The 16,470-nt window shown below is 35.6% G+C and overlaps 1 protein-coding gene across 6 annotated transcripts; it reads right to left on the bottom strand.

Moving 5' to 3' along the window:
- On the bottom strand, nucleotides 1–4,858 carry LOC103342291 (mitochondrial ATP-independent inner membrane protease subunit 1a-like). Of its 6 annotated transcripts, none has more exons than XM_089043573.1 (7): nucleotides 4,703–4,858; nucleotides 2,766–2,907; nucleotides 1,613–2,087; nucleotides 1,236–1,460; nucleotides 1,006–1,116; nucleotides 498–596; nucleotides 1–306 (listed from the first exon to the last, which is right to left on the bottom strand). In XM_089043573.1, the coding sequence occupies exons 3-6, from the start codon at nucleotides 1,856–1,858 to the stop codon at nucleotides 534–536; spliced, it is 645 nt and encodes a 214-aa protein (XP_088899699.1). In that variant the 5' UTR covers nucleotides 1,859–2,087; nucleotides 2,766–2,907; nucleotides 4,703–4,858; the 3' UTR covers nucleotides 1–306; nucleotides 498–533. The 6 variants fall into 6 exon arrangements, with proteins under 6 accessions (XP_088899699.1, XP_088899698.1, XP_088899701.1 ...); XM_089043572.1 differs by lacking the exon at nucleotides 1–306 and adding an exon at nucleotides 4,535–4,606 and having other exon boundaries at nucleotides 376–596; nucleotides 4,703–4,810; XM_089043575.1 differs by lacking the exon at nucleotides 1–306 and having other exon boundaries at nucleotides 376–596; nucleotides 1,613–1,812.
- Between the last annotated feature and the right edge of the window lie 11,612 nt (nucleotides 4,859–16,470).

Genomic DNA, 16,470 nt, shown 5'->3' on the forward strand with positions numbered 1-16,470 from the left:
TTGTAAATAGCAAACCTTCACATCAAAGGAGAATTACCAAAATATGAATTGTCGGTGAATTTACAGATTGGACCACAGAAATCTAGGATCTTGTTCATAGAATTTCAAACCAAAAATTGACTAAGATTTTGAAAGAGATTTTTTTCTCCAGAAACGAAAATTGAATGGCAATAACTCAAATGTGGTTCAAGATGTCTGAACTATCAATAATGTCGCGTCCTTAACTGGAAAGGTCTATTCTCTCTGCTCTTTGCTATCACTATCTTGCAAAACCTCACATCAACTGTTTATGTCGAAACTAACTGACTGCAGATTCAACAAGAAAACAAGTCTATGAACATGAAAATGATAGGTGCCAAGGACCAGAAAGGGAAATAAAGCAGAAAGAGAAACGATTTTTCATTCATGCCTTCTGAACCACTTTTCTTGATAGAAAAATATCATTCTACAAACAAGCTTCTAATTCCCTACTACAACAAGATTCTGTAATTACATACAAGGAACTAACAGTGCGCATGCTCAATAAGCGTACTTCATGAGATAGAATCCTTCCCTTTGTTTTGCACCAACGATCCAAAATATTTAGGTGGCCATATCTAATGACAAAAAGATCAAAAATAAGAAATCATAGTATTCTAGTAGTAGAAAATAGAAATACCCAAGAGACAGTTCATTGTTCACATCCATTGGACCTCAGTTCTAGCAGTAAAAATACATATTCTCAATCTTCCCTGGGAAAAACATAACAGCATGTATCTCATCACTTGCAAATTTTTACCACATATTCATTACTATTTGAACTTCTATCGAACTACACATTATACAGTCTCTCCCAAACCCACTAATCATACCACTCATAAATTCAAAGGCATATCCTTTTAACAATTCCACTTGAAAACCAACATAGATGTGTTCCTTTATGCTGAGCGATTCAATCTAAAACCAATGTAGAAGGATGCATATGCAAATAATTCAAATTGAGGTACAAGAAGAAAAGATTCTCACCCTCCAAAAGACTCTGCCTTGTAGAAGGCCATAAGGAACCGGCCCGAATTTTCTTGAATCATTTGACTCATAGATGTTGTCTCCCTCTATCCAAACATGCCCCTTAGGAACCTAGTAGCACCAACAACAACATAATCTCCTAAATCCCAAAACAACAAAAACGCAAACTTTCAAACCCAAAAACCCAGAGCTACCAACACTACAAGCTTAAAAGTGGAACATTAACATACCACAATAGTCTCAGACTTGTCACTGTTCTTAGGGTCGACAACATATGTAACAGACTGGCCTTCCATGGCTATCAAGCGCTTGGTCATGAACTTCCAAGGAACCTCAGGGGACTGTACGAGTACAATGTCCCCAACACCCAGTTTGTCAAACTGGGTCGAGATGCGTTCAGCCAAGCACAAATTACCGGCCAGGCCAAGGGTTGGGAGCATGCTAGGACCGTAGGACTGTATACACAGAATCACAACCCATTTCAATTCCCTCTGGTAATATTTTTACCTCAGCTCATTGAATTTAAATCCCATAAAAAAAAACATAAAAAAAAAAAAAAAACAAGAGAATTGTCTAAGAATGAGAGAGTGGTGTGATTAGAACTTACCAGAGTGACGGTGAAAAGGTGTGTCTTGGTGACTTGGAGGCAGCAGAGCAACTTTACCAGTCGTGGAAGGATGTCGCTTACGTCTCTCCCTGTGTTTTTAAATGCCTCCAAAGCCAAAAACTCCCTTATGTATCTCGACGCCATGGGAGAGTACAGAGCATATACAGACGGTTGGGGGAGAGAGAAGGAGGTCGTATAATCTTTGAGATGGATAACAAGTATATACATTAACATGACACCTACCATAAGTTAGGGCCCGGTTGGATGGAAGCATTTGGATTTCAAATCCATGCATTTGAAATTCACATAAAATAATGGATAATAAGATGAAAACTAGTGATGGAATGGTACATAAAATGAAAACTAAAACATAAAACAATTTCCAATTTTTTTTCAAGTTTTTCATACATTCTCCATTTCCCCATCCTCTCCTCTTTCCTCTTCCCTCCCTCCTCCCTTCTCCCTACCTCATTTCCTGCACATGATTTTTTCTCTCCATCTTTAACTTAAAGTATAGAAGAAATTAATAACTAAATAAATAAAACTCATAGCCGAAAGCAAAATGGTTGCAAAGCAGCCCTGACATCCATTACAACATATCACATCCACTGAAAAACTAGTCGACTTCTCAAACCCCAAAGTTTTTAAAAGCTATGCTGCATCTATAGCATACTGAGAGAAGTCTCTTCCCTTCAAGCATAACATTAATTGCATCCATATCAGCTTCAACTTAGGAAGCCCTAATAGTACAAAAGAGAAAAATTTAAACAGTCGGATGAAAACTTTAGAACAGGATTTAGAACAGGATTTAGACCAAAACTACAATAATCAACAACTAAAGGCCTAAAATTATGAATTAAATAACCTTGCCTAAAGTTTTCAACCAGTCTTGGCACTTTTACCAGAAGCAGTTAGCTTTTTCCAGAAGAAAGATAAGTTAGCAATACCAAATAGCCCACCTAACCTACGCAAATCATGTTCTGTTGTACCTCCATAACATCTAATTAATTACATATGAAAATAGCAAAAGAAAAAAAAAGGTAAAAAGTTTTACTACCCAGTTGTATCAATCAAAATAATTAACTGAAAAAATGGAAATCACAAAGAATTGTATTTTATATATGATTTAACAGAAATTGAAAAAGAAGCTGACCTTGGATTTGGCAGTCAATTGAGTGCAAATAGCAATTACAGCGACTGCAATCTGAATTCTAGGGTTTCAGACGAAAACGATGACGTCTCTGCTCCATGCAAGCCTTTTTTGAGTGCTACTACCACTTTATATTGAATCCACCCTGAAATATAAGGGCATTATTCGGCATAAGTTGCTATTTAATCATGTAGCTAAGTTGCTCCCAACCTCAAGAGCTCTACACAGATGCTGATATAGTCCTCAGTGGTTGTAAGATTATCTTTGTAGCAGAGTCAATGATTGTAGACAAGGCAAAACAAGTATATATTTGATTCTATTCACAAGCCACAAACAGAAATATCTAAATACTTTTGCCATAACTAGAACCATAACCAATTGATACAAAATGCTAAATTCTGCTTTTATAAAGCCATCAACCAGATGCTAGAGCAACTTTTCATCAAATTCAAAACAGATTTTACAACAAAACAATATTAGGAGACACAAATGAATGATTCATACAGTGACATTAAATTTTTAAACGAATGCCAGACAAAGGTCCCAAGAACATTCAATTATGAGCAGAGAAAAATCCTTTACTAGAAACTAATTATGCTTGAACTTAGTTACAACTTACAACTTACATTAAAATCAAAATTCCATTATGAGAAGTACTGCAGGAAACAAAGAGCATGATATTTTGCTTACAGATGAAGGATGGAATCCAAAATCAAAACCAACTACAAGTGTGTCACATTATTATTCTTATTATTATTTACCAAGCAACAACCGAAAAAGCAGAATTTTCACCCACATTATATCACAACCTCTTGGTTTGGGTCTTCCCTGGTAGCAAAGAAATTGTTGATTGACAATTGTATACATTTGTATGTTGCCAACTGTATTTCTAATAACTAACTACTTCTTAGTTTAATGGTATTTTAAGTTTGAATCTTCCCTCATTTGAACCTTACATATGACACTCTCTAGCAATATCATAAAATTTATTATGAAATCAATTCCTGCCCAAAAACTTTCCTAGAGTTGGAAACATAGTAGGCTTCATAAGCCTAAGGCTAGGGGCATTGAGATCAAGTTTTTATCGCTGTCATCAGTCATCAGTCATCACCAAATCTTGTAGTCAAGTAGTTTTCTCCCTCTAAATCTCATTTTTAAAGCCAACCCAAGATAAATAAAGTCCCCCAAATATAGGCCAAAGTTGTAAACAAAGATCACAAGGAACAGACTTGGATCACATTTTCCATTCATGACTCAGTTCCTTACACCATGAGAATAAATTCCCTATCAATCTTTTCAGTTGAACAAAACCTTTTGGTATGTATCTACATGACAGTATATCAAAATTAAAATAAAAAGGAATGAATCGAAAAGAAATGTTACAAAGTACACCTCCAATGGTATATATATATATACAGTAAGGCCTGTCATTTTAGTCTTGTAAAATAATTTATCCAGAAGAAAAAAAGTTTACACACGCTTTCAATTACAAAAACAAAGCAATTACATTGACTAGTAGTTTGCTAAGTTTGAATATGAATAATTTTCAGAAAACATTCAAGCCTATCTAATCACCAACTCAACAAAACCCACACAAATCCAGTACTGAAACGCATCTTCTTCTGTTTTTTTTTCCCCGCAAACCAACAACCCACAAGGTAAAACCATATGAATACCATAAGATTTTCCAAAGCATAACCCAGTATCAAATTAAAGTAAAATTAAAGATTAAGAAAAAAATAAGGGGTAGCAAAACCAAATGTCTCTGATACATGGAAGTACCAAAAATCAGAAGAAGATAAAAACGACGAGGGGTTTTGGGCCTGTCTCCTAGAATTGGAACCCTAAAATGAAAACAAGGTCACAATTCTCTGCAAAAACTACCAGAGAGACAGAAAGAAAGACACACAGAAACAGAGAGACAGAGATTGGAAGCACACAAGAAGGTAGCAGCTGATGGTTTTATTTCGGGGCAAGGGTGATTTGGGACGACGAACACGTTGATACGAACAAGACGATCAGAGCGCGCATGTTTAACGTAGCGTGCGTCCACCCTCCAAAATACAAATATTCATGTATTTTTTTAACTTCTTTTTTTTTTCTCCATCCTTACATACCTATAGTTTAAGTCCACAACTTTATTAAATTATTTAAAAATAATTAATTCTTAATTTTTTTTTTGTTAATTTTTTTTAACATTATTTTTATTTCAACACTTGTAATTTAATTTTCTAAATATTTTAATCTAAAAAAATTAAAATTCCAAAATATAATAGAATTTCACCTAAAAATAAAAACAAGTACAACACCATACGTACGCTCTGAATAATTTGAACCCTTCATTGAAACTAGGCCTAGGCATAGATTGGTTCGGAACGATAGAATGCGCTTCTGTTAACCAAATCAAAGACTTCAGTAGACCATTTTCTCTTACGTTAACCAAACCAAAGACTTCGGTAGACTTCAAATCGGTTAACCTAATATTTGGTTTGGATTGGCCAGCACGCCGGTAATATTGTAATAAAAACATACTAATAAAAATACAATTTATAATACTTTTACATAACATAAGTTCTTGAAAAAATATACAAAATTATCTTTGTAAAATATAAAAATCCAATAGTCTAATTCATCCAAGTATGAATTCAAATAACTTAGTCGCTATATTATTCAATATGTACTCAAGATGTACTGGGAGCCACTTGTGTTTGTTGTTTGAACCTTTGAGTGTTCTTTTTATTGAATTCTCTACATTTATGTAAATGATTTTGACATTTGTTTCACGCTGGGTTCTTTAGTTTTTCATGCTGAATCCAACCATATAAAGAACATAAAATTTGGATCAACATTTGGAAAGTTACAGGTAAAAAAGGGGACAAAGGTCGAAACTGGAAAACGTAGGAAGTTCATAAATTCCTCTTTGACCAAAAAGTGCTACAGTACCCCGGTAAGTGATACAATAATGATAAAGCAGTGATACAATGGTGATAAAGAAGTGATACAATGGTGATAAAAGAGTGATACAAAATGCTAATTGTATTTACCTTTTGTTTCTTGTTTTGCATTTAAATAATAAAATAAGTATAAATATTGGATCGGTACGGATTTCCGTCGGATTAGAAATATTGTTTCCATTAACCAAACCAAACATTTTGGTACGGATCAGATTGGAATAATTAAAATTTAAAAATAATTATTTAACCAAACTAAACCAAACCGTTAGTACGGTACGGTTGGTACACGGATAATTCGAATGAGATGCTCACCCCTAATTGAAGCCATTGCCATAATTTTCTTCCATTTTTACTTTTACTTTTACTTTATTGGATTCATTTATCCTCCTTCAATAATGTTATGAACTTTTGTCCACCTCCATTTGTGTTCTTCAATTATTTTCTGAACCATTTCCCATCCCCTATTGTATTGTTTCAATCATGTTATGAACCATTGTTCAACTTTGTTAATCTCACTTTATTGGATTCCTTTATCTTTCCCTATCATTTCTTATCTTCATTCAATTATTTTCTGAACCATTTACCATCTTGTCTTGTTTCAATCATGTTTTGAATCATTGCTCATCTTTGTTAATCTCACTTTATTGGATTCCTCTATCTTTCCATATCTTTTCCTATTTTCATTAAATTATTTTCAAATATGTAGGTCATCTCATTCTATTGTCTATTTAAGAAGTGTTATTCTACCGAATTGACCACACAATCTCCTTCAATCTCATTCTCCTTCTTACAATGAATTCACATAGGAAGGCTATACAAAATTTCCTCAATGATGATTCTGATGATGATGACCTTCATCAACAGAGGGTTGCAATGGTTGTTCAACACCATACATCTTTATTGGAGCAAAATGCTCAACAATCCAAACATGGTGGCTCTATTGTAAGCCGTGAATACAAGAATCGGAAGAGAGAAAAACATTATAAGAGTCTCATGGAGGACTACTTCTGTGAAAGACCACTTTATCTCCCAGTGGACTTTCGCAGGTGGTTCCACATGAGAAGAGAGCTTTTCTATCACATCTTGAATGATGTTGTTACACATGAGCCATACTTTACCCAGAAGATAGACGCTTGTGTACGACAAAGTCTATCCTCATAGTAGAAGCTAACAACCATTTTTCGAATGCTCCCCTATGGATGCTCGACAGACTCCACCAATGAGTACTGTAGGTTGAGTGAATCTACAACCCTTGAATGTTTACGAAAGTTTTGTTCCATTATTGAAACCGTGTATGGCCAGTGGTACCTCAGTTCCCCAAATTTGACCGATCTTTACAAGCTCTTGCACAAGGCTTATCGTAGAGGATTCCAAGGCATGTTAGGCAGTCTTGACTGCATGCATTGGGAATGAAAGAACTGCCTCACTAGGCATACTAGTTTACTGGTTACAAGCATAAGCCAACTATCATTCTAGAGGCAGTGGCCTCGTATGGCACTTGGATATGACATGCCTTTTTGGAGTCGTTGGATCAAACAACGATATCAACGTCCTAGCTTGTTCCTCGTTGTTCAATGATGTAGTTAATGGAGTGTCTCCCCATATCTAATATGTTGTCAATGAAAATGAATACAATCTGGGTTATTACTTGGTTGATGGTATCTACCCCCGTTAGGCTACATTGGTTCTGACGATTTCCCAACTGGATACTAAAAAAAAGAAGAAAAAAAGAAGAAGACTATATGCCTAAAAACAAAAGGCTTATAGGAAGGATGTTGGAAGAGCCTTCAGAATACTTCAGGCTCAATGGGCAATTGTTAGGGGACCTGCACGTATGTGTCGCAAATAACAGTTTCATTCAATCATGTTGACGTGCATAATTTGCACAACATGATTGTTAAGGATGAGTATGAGGATCTAAATGTAGAATCTAATTATGATAATAATTGTCCACGAACATCTAGAAGAGCAAGAGCAAGACTTGCTTATGAGCTTGAGCCAACTATCACGTACGATATAGCTGAGACAGACAAACTATCTTAGACTACATGGTCCGTCAAAATAGAGTTCGTGCTTCGCAAGTGCATCATAATTTAAGAAATGATTTGATAAACCACATTTGGAGATGCGAAGGAGAGGGGCAATGAGCTATGTTGTGTGTTTAAATTATGTGGTTTGTTTAAATTATGTTGTGTGTTTAAATTATCTAAGTGTGTTTAAATTATGTTGTGTGTTTAAATTATAAAAGTGGTTGTGTGATTTTAATGAATTATATGGTTTATCATTGAATTTAAAAAAACACAAATCATAGAAAAATAAACGACAATTAAAAAAAAAAGATAAACGATAATTATAAATAAATTAAAAAAAAAGATAAACAACAATTAGAAATAAACGTAAATTAATAACCACTATGTGGAGGGCTTGGATAATAGTCTCCAGAGTCGTCTTCTGGATTGTAGGGGGAACTTGTATTCATCTGGGCCTCAATAATTTCGTCTTGCTTATTCCCCCAATACTTCTTCTTTCTTGGAGTAAATTTGGATAGGTTCATGTACATTATCCTCTGTTCATTGGCCTCCTTATCTTGTTGGATTTTATAAGCATGTTGCTCTTGTAGGAGCTCTAACTTTTGCCTCCTATCCTCTTTTGCCTAATTTCCTTGTTGAACCTATTTAGACAAGAACTTTCCACTTTGGTTTGAGATAACCTTCAACACCTTTTTCTTTTTTTATCCTTCTGTTTATCTTTTCCCAATGGCCTTGGAGTGGGCATGACCACATCATCTTCATCTTCCTCCAAATTGACTGTATTGCCAATATGAGAAGAATCTTTGAATGTTTATGTGGGAGATTCACATAAGTCGTTCCATTTTGGGCAATCTTTTAAGATTTGCCAAGCATGATACAACTTGAAAGGCCTATTCGAAGGTTTATTATCATTCAAGAAAAGTGTTTTTGCATTTGTTGAGGCCAAAAAAATCTAAGGCTGGGCCCATATATTTTTCTAGCCCAGTATGACACCTAACTTGGAAAGAAACCCAACTTACGTACTCAAGAGTTCGTCATATACGCTTGGACACGCGCCACGCCACGCTAAAAGCTTAAGTGGGCTCAAGACACGCGAATGCCTGGGGCTTGCTGAGTGGGTTGTGGTATGGATAGTAACGATTTTTTATGAGGCCCATTGATGAGCAGAGAAATGGATGTTTTAGGCTACTTGGGAGCTCTGAAACTCAAGCCCATTTCTTGAGCCCAAGTATGTGGGTAAGCATAAAGGAGAGAAAAAAGCCCAATACTCTTGGAAAAATAGTCCAATACCCTAGGAAATTAGCCCATTCCGTTAATGGGTTAACTCATCACCTTAGAAAGGCCCAAGCAACCAAGGAAAATATTTACAACCTCTAGCACATAGCTGGAGACAAAACCACGACAAAAACTAAAGGCCACTCACGTCTGCAAGTTGTTGGGAATCTCCAGCACATGGCCAAAGACAAATCCCAACACAAGCCATCCAAAAAACCAAAGGATACTTGAGCAAAACACCCTCTAGACCAGCGCCATTACCCACTCATTTCTCCTACCAGCTCTTGCCATGAAATAAGGGAGGAAAGAAGGTGAGGTAGTAGCCAAAAATAGGAGTTTAACACTGAAGCAGCTCCGGGAAGGCCTTAGACCTCCCAAAGATCTTGTCTTTGTGTGTTTGGACAGAGGAAGATTTCACAAAAGAGGTTGAATCGAAGGAAGATAAGAGAAATGGAGGAGAAGACTTAGCAAAATTGGAGAGAACCAACTAGGGTTTTTTGGGAAGGAGGAGCTTCTAGCGGCTATAAAAAGAGGTACTTCCTACCTATTAAACACAACCACACCCACTACTTCACCACTAGCTACAACACATATCCAAAGAGCAAGCTTCATCTCTCATCCCTAAAACCTCTGCAATTTTGAGCCACATTCCTCCTTCTCCTCCCATTTTCTCATATGGTAAATCGTTCCAGAGCTTGACAGAGCTTTCGTCAAGTTGCCGGAAACTACTCAATACACCCATTGTTATTCCCTCATCTCTCTCTCTTCAACGAACCCTCTTAGAACCCCTTCCTCCTTGCCTTAAAACCCATGTTTCGCATAGGAACGCACAGCCCTTTCTTTCTTTAATGCTAAACTCATGACTATTTTGCTTCCATGCCACAAGTTTCTCATATTAAGCTAAGAATCTATCTATAAGAGACTGTTAGTTTTGCTGGTGAAGGTAACCAAGGTGCTTCCTAGGGCTCAGCTACCCTTTCGAAGCATTCTTCGGGTCTGATTCTTGACCTCAGACCCAGGGGCAATTCTCACGCATTTGGCTCTTTACAGCAGCCCAGGCCCGCAGTAGCTACCGGAACAAAAAAGCCGCCACATCATTCATATCCTACCCACGAAATAAAATAAAAATCAAGTTAATAATTGAAAAGAATTAGAATTATAAATTTAAGCATTGAAAAAAATAGGCACTCACCACATCTTCAAGATTGATGCCACTCACATGCCTTGCATTGGCCTTTGTCATACATGTGTTCCATAAAGAACATTATTGGTTGATAATCTTAAACTGAAAAGCAATAGCTTGCGGTGATCGTACCCTGACTCCGCTCATGCCATGTTCATTTTCCAAAAACTTTTGGTACACATGCAACCAAAATGAGTCGTTTGATCGATTCGTGCCAATAGCCCCATCTTCATATATAGAAACCCACCATTTGCATAATGCCTCATCTTCTTGTAGTTTCAAATTCACACATCTTTGAGGTTTTGGGGCCATTTTCAACAAGAATGAATGTAGAATGAAAAAATATAACAAAGGGAGAAAGGAAAAAAAAAATAAAATAAAATAAAAATTGGTGGATTATTTACCAAATGAATGGCTATTAATAGAGTTTGGAATAATTTTTGGGGTTGGATCTGATTTAGATTAATTATAAATATTATTTTGATTGTTGGATTTTAAATTTGAGACGTTGAATGTGAAATTTTACCTTTCAAAATTGCTTAAAATTAATCTTGATCGTTGATTACAAATACAGCTATTGGAATAAATAAACAGCACAGTAGATTTTTTGAAAAAATAGCCGTTGGTTTGTTAATAATGTCACTCAGGCCAGCTTTTTCTCACAAGTTGCTGCCCAAACAGTAAATGTCAGCGGGGCCCAACAATTTTGGTAAGCACATGGGCTTCCAAGCCAGAAAAAGAAAAGAAAAGAAAAAGCGAGTTCCTGGACTGAATTCCACTCCAAATTTGAGATTTCTCAAATTTTCACCCCCCAAAATACATGGGTTAGAGAAGATTTTTGGACTCAAAACTCATAATTTGGGTTTCCACCCCTTGGGTTGGAGATGGTCTTAAAGCCTTCTCCAACCCATTTGGGGCTAAACTCAAATTTTCCTCCCTCTAAAAGTAACTATTTGGGTTTTGCTCGGACTCAAATCGTTTTTTGTCCCTATCTCCGGACTCAAATTTTAAGTCTGCAACTTTGTTAAATTATTTAAGAATGGTTTAAGAATATATATTTTTTTTAAATGGATAACTTTTCTTCCTTTAATCTTTTTAAATAACTTTATAATTTAATTTTTTGAACAATTTGACCTTAAAAAATTGAAATTCTTACAAATATAATATTTTTTGTAGATTATTTGAGAAATGAGTGGGTATATATAGAGTTTGGGGTGAGTTTTGATGTTGAATCTAATTTAGATTAAGTTAAAATATTATTTTGTTCTTCGGATTTAAATTTCAACCGTTGGATTTTTTTTTCCCGTTATAATAGCTTAGATTTAATAAATATCATTGATTTAAGTTAATATCATAATATAAAAAAATAAACAAAATAAACAAAAAACATCACTACAAGCCAATGGCAGCATCTTCCACATGGGTTGTTGGTAGGCCATAGTGAAGGGAAGCTTGCACATGGGCTGCTGATGCAGCAGGTGAGCTCCACTAATTTGTTTAATAGGTCCAGGCAATACTTGGACTGTTATTTGGGTCCAAGTTTGGGTTTTCCCAAATTTTGGCCCCTTCAATTGCTTAGGTTAGGAGAGGTTTTGGGCAATAATTTAAGATTTTTTGGGTTTGGCCTCATGGGTTGGAGATGGCCTAATGTTGGAGCTAAACTCAAATTTCCACCCTCCAAAATACAACTATTCATGTCTTTTCAAGACTCAATTTTTTTTTTCCCTCCAACCTTGCAGACTCATAATTTGAGTCCGTAATTTTATTAAATTGTTTAAGTATGATTAACCCTAAAAAAAATTTCTCGTTCATTTTTCTTGACATTATTTTTGTTTCAATATTTGTGATTTAATTTTCTAAACATTTTAACTTAAAAAAAATTAAAATTCCAAAACGTAATAGAATTTCACTAAAAATAAAAACAAGTACAACACCATACGTATGCCCAGAATAATTCGAACCGTTCATTGAAGCCATTGCCATAATTTTCTTCCATTTTTATTTTTACTTTTACTTCATTGGATTCCTTTATCCTTATTCAATAATGTTCTGAATTTTTGCCCACCTCCACTTGTGTTCTTCAATTTTTTTTTAACCCTTTCTCATCCCCTATTGTCTTATTTCAATAATATTCTGAACCATTGCTCAACTTTGTCTATCTTACTTTATTGGATTCCCTTATCTTTCCCTATCTTTTCTTATCTTCATTCAATTATTTTCTAAACCATTTCCCATCTTGTCTTGTTTCAATCATGTTCTGAACCATTTCTCATCTTTGTTCATCTCACTTTAATTGATTCCCTAATCTTTCCCTATCTTTTCCTATCTTCATTCAATTATTTTCAAACATGTAGGTCATCTCATTCTCTTGTCTATTTAAGAAGTGTTATTCTACCGAATTGACTGTTTGTGCAAATAATCTCACAGGAGAATATTTGCTTCTAGATCCTTCAACCTTCGATCTTCCTTCTCTCTCTTCCTCGATTCCTGTAAAACAGATTGGAGTAAATAGACCACACCCGGGGGGTGTTGGCCAAAAGCCCTCTGATGCCTAAGTTAGTTCGAGTGTTTGTAGGAAAACAATAGCTAAGCAAATGGTACGGAGTAGTGTTTATGTAGGGTGTGAACCGGGCGGCCGGAGCAGTGTGGAGAAAATATGGAGAGTGGAGAGGGAGAAAGAGCTTCGGGTATTTTTCTCGGGTATAAAGGAGTAGGTTTAGATGTACCTTGAATGATGAATGAAGTCATCTATTTATAGGAGCCTCGGGGCTAGGGTTTCGTAGAGAATATGCTGAGTTTATTCTCTACCCAAATTCGTAGGGATCGAGTCGGACTGAGATAATATCTGATTTAATGATATTATCTCTTTTTATGGAGATAATATCTGAATTAAATGATATTATCTCTTTTTATGAAGATAATATCTGAGATAATGACATTATCTTCTCTTTATTAGGATAATATCTTAATTAATGATATTATCTTATTAAATAAAGATAATATCATTTAATTAAGATATTTATCCCAATTAATTAATTGGCCAGATAAACTGGTTCAATTAATTAATTAAAAGAAATAATCTTCTTTTCCACGTGGCGTGCTGTGATTGGAGACGAAAATATCTGCTCCCACATTGACCACACAATCTCCTTCAATCTCATTCCCCTTCTTACAATGAATTCACTTAGGAAGGCTATACAAAATTTATTTAATGATGATTCTAATGACGATGACCTTCATCAATAGAGGGTTGCAATGGCCATTCAACACCATACGTTTTTGTTAGAGCAATATGCTTAACAATCCAAATATGGTGGTTTTGTTGTAGGCTGTGAATATAAGAATCATAAGAGAGAAAAACATCATAAGAGTCTCATGGAGGACTACTTCTGTGAAAAATCACTTTATCCCTCAGTAGACTTTCATGGGCAGTTCCGCATGAGAAGAGAGCTTTTCTATCAATCTTGAATGATGTTGTTGCACATGAACCATACTTTACCCAGAAGATAGACGCTTGTGGATGACAAAGTCTATCCCTAGAGCATAAGCTAATGGCCATTTTTCGAATGCTCGCATATGGATGCTCGGTAGACACCATCAATGCGTATTTTAGATTGGGTGAATCTACAGCCCTCAAATGTTTGCGAAAGTTTTGTTTCGTTATTGAAGCCATGTGTGGCTAGTGGTACCTTCGTCCCCAAAATCCGGCCGACCTTTACAGGCTTTTGCACATGGCTAGTTGCAGATTATTTCCGAGCATATTAGGCAGTCTTGACTGCATGCATTGGGAATGGGAAAACTGCCCCACTGCTTGGGCATGTCAGTTTACCAGCTACAAGCATAAGCCAACTATCGTTCTAGAGGCAATGGCCTCGTATGACACTTGGATGTGGCATGCCTTTTTTGGAGTTGTCGGATCGAACAATGATATCAACGTCCTAGCTCGTTTCCTGTTGTTCAATGATGTAGTCAATAGAGTGTCTCCCCATATCCAATATATTGTTAATGGAAATGAATACAATCTAGGTTATTACTTGGCTGATGGTATTTACCCTAGTTGGGCTACATTGGTTAATACGATTTCCCAACTGGATACTCCAAAAAAAGACTATTTGTCCAAAAACAAGAGGCTTATAGAAAGGATGTCGAAAGCCTTTAGAATACTTCGGGCTCAATAGGAAATTGTTAGGGGACCTGCATGTATGTGGCATAAAGAACAACTTCATTATATCATGACGACATGCATAATATTGCACAACATGATTGTTGAGAATGAGTATGAGGATCTAGATGCAGAATCTGATGATGATGATAATTGTCCACGAACATTTAGAAGATCAAGAGCAAGACTTGCTTATGAGCTTGAGCCAACTATCACGTACGATATAAACCGAGACATGCAAACTATCTTAGACTACAAGGTCCATCATAATAGAGTTCGTGCTTTGCAAGTGCATCACAATCTAAGAAATGATTTGATCAACCACATTTGGAGATGCAAAGGAGAAGGGCAATGAGCTATGTTGCGTGTTTAAATTATGTTGTGTGTTTAAATTATGCAAGTGTGTTTGAACTATAAAAGTGGTTGTGTGATTTTAAGGAATTATGTGGTTTATCATTGAATTTTAAAAAAGATTAATCATAGAAAAATAAACAATAATCATACATAAAGATAAACGATAATTAAAAATAAAGATAAACAACAATTACAACAACAATTAGAAATAAAGATAAAAAAACAATTATAAATAAACGTAAATAACAATTACAAATAAACATATATTAATAACCACTATGTGGAGGGCTTGGATAATAGTCTCCAGAGTTGTCTTCTAGTTTGTAGGGGGAACTTGTATTCATCTGGGCCTGTCTTGCTTATTCTCCCAATACTTCTTCTTTCTTAGAGTAAATTTGGATAGGTCCATGGACATTATCCTCTGTTCATTGGCCTCCTTATCTTGTTAGATTTGATAGGCATGTTGCTCTTGTAAAAGCTCTAACTTTCGCCTCCTATCCTCCTTTGCCTCATTTCCTTGTTGAACCAATTTAGACAAGAACTTTCCATTTTGGTTGAGATAACTTTCAACACCTTTCCCTTTCTTTTTTTTCATTCTTCTATTTATCTCTTCCCAACGGCCTTGGAGTGGGCATGACCACATCATCTTCATCTTCCTCCAAATTGACTGTACTGCCACTATGAGAAGAATGTTTGAATGTTTGTTTCAGAGATTCACATAGGCCGTTTCATTTTGAGCAATCTTTTAAGATTTGCCAAGCATGATACAACTTGAAAGGCCTATTCGGAGGTTTATTATCATTCAAGAAAAGTGATTTTGCATTCATATCCTACCCATGAAATAAAATTAAAAAAATAAAGTTAATAATTGAAAAGAATTAGAATTTTAAATTTAAGCATTGAAAAAAAAATGGGTACTCACCACATCTTCAAGATTGGAGCCACTCACATGTCTTGCATTGGCCTTTGTCATACATGTTTTCCGTAGAGAACATTGTTGGTTGATGATCTTGAACCGAGAAACAATAGCTTGTGGTGATCGTACCCTTGCTTCGCTCATGCCCGGATCATTTTTAAAAAACTTTTGGTACACACGCAACCAAAATGAATCGTTTGATTGATTCGTGCCAATAGCCCCATCTTCAGAGATAGAAACCCACCATTTGCACAATGCCTCATCTTCTTGTGGTTTCCAATTGACACCTCTTTGGGGTTTTGGGGCCATTCTCAACAAGAATGAAAGTAGAATGAAAAAATATAACAAAGGGAGAAAGGAAAAAAATAATTTTTGGTAGATTATTTACCAAATGAATGACTATTTATAGAACTTGGAGTAAGTTTTGGGGTTGGATCTTATTTAGATTAATTGTAAATATTATTTTGACCTTTGGATTTAAATTTGAGCTGTTGGATGTGAAATTTTACCATTCAGATTGCCTAAAATCAATCATGATCGTTGATTACAAATATAGCTGTTGGAATATATAATAAAAAACAAAAAAACAAAAACAACACAGCACAACTTTTGAAAATATAACCGTTAGAATGGAATCAACTTGCACAAGGGCTAGCTGTGTCGCATATGCTGGCAGACAGCAAAGGTCATGCAGGGCCTAGCATACATTGGTCTTCACGTGGACTTTCAGGCCAGAAAAAAAGAGTAGAAAAAACAGAGTTTGGGCCGACATAAAATACCAATCCAGCTAATACTTGGACTGGAATTCCACCCCAAATTTGACATTTCTCAAAT

This window comes from Prunus mume, linkage group LG8, assembly GCF_029339155.1.
Source record: "Prunus mume cultivar Tortuosa linkage group LG8, ASM2933915v1, whole genome shotgun sequence".
In the NCBI taxonomy this organism is placed as follows: Eukaryota; Viridiplantae; Streptophyta; class Magnoliopsida; order Rosales; family Rosaceae; genus Prunus; species Prunus mume.

Coding starts and splice junctions, on each gene's coding strand:
- LOC103342291 (XM_089043573.1), bottom strand. CDS start 1,858: ATGGTAGGTGTCATGTTAATGTATATACTTGTTATCCATCTCAAAGAT. Junction 1,117..1,235: donor ACAAGTCTGAGACTATTGTG/GTATGTTAATGT, acceptor TGGTGCTACTAG/GTTCCTAAGGGGCATGTTTG. Junction 597..1,005: donor AAGGCAGAGTCTTTTGGAGG/GTGAGAATCTTT, acceptor TTTTGTCATTAG/ATATGGCCACCTAAATATTT.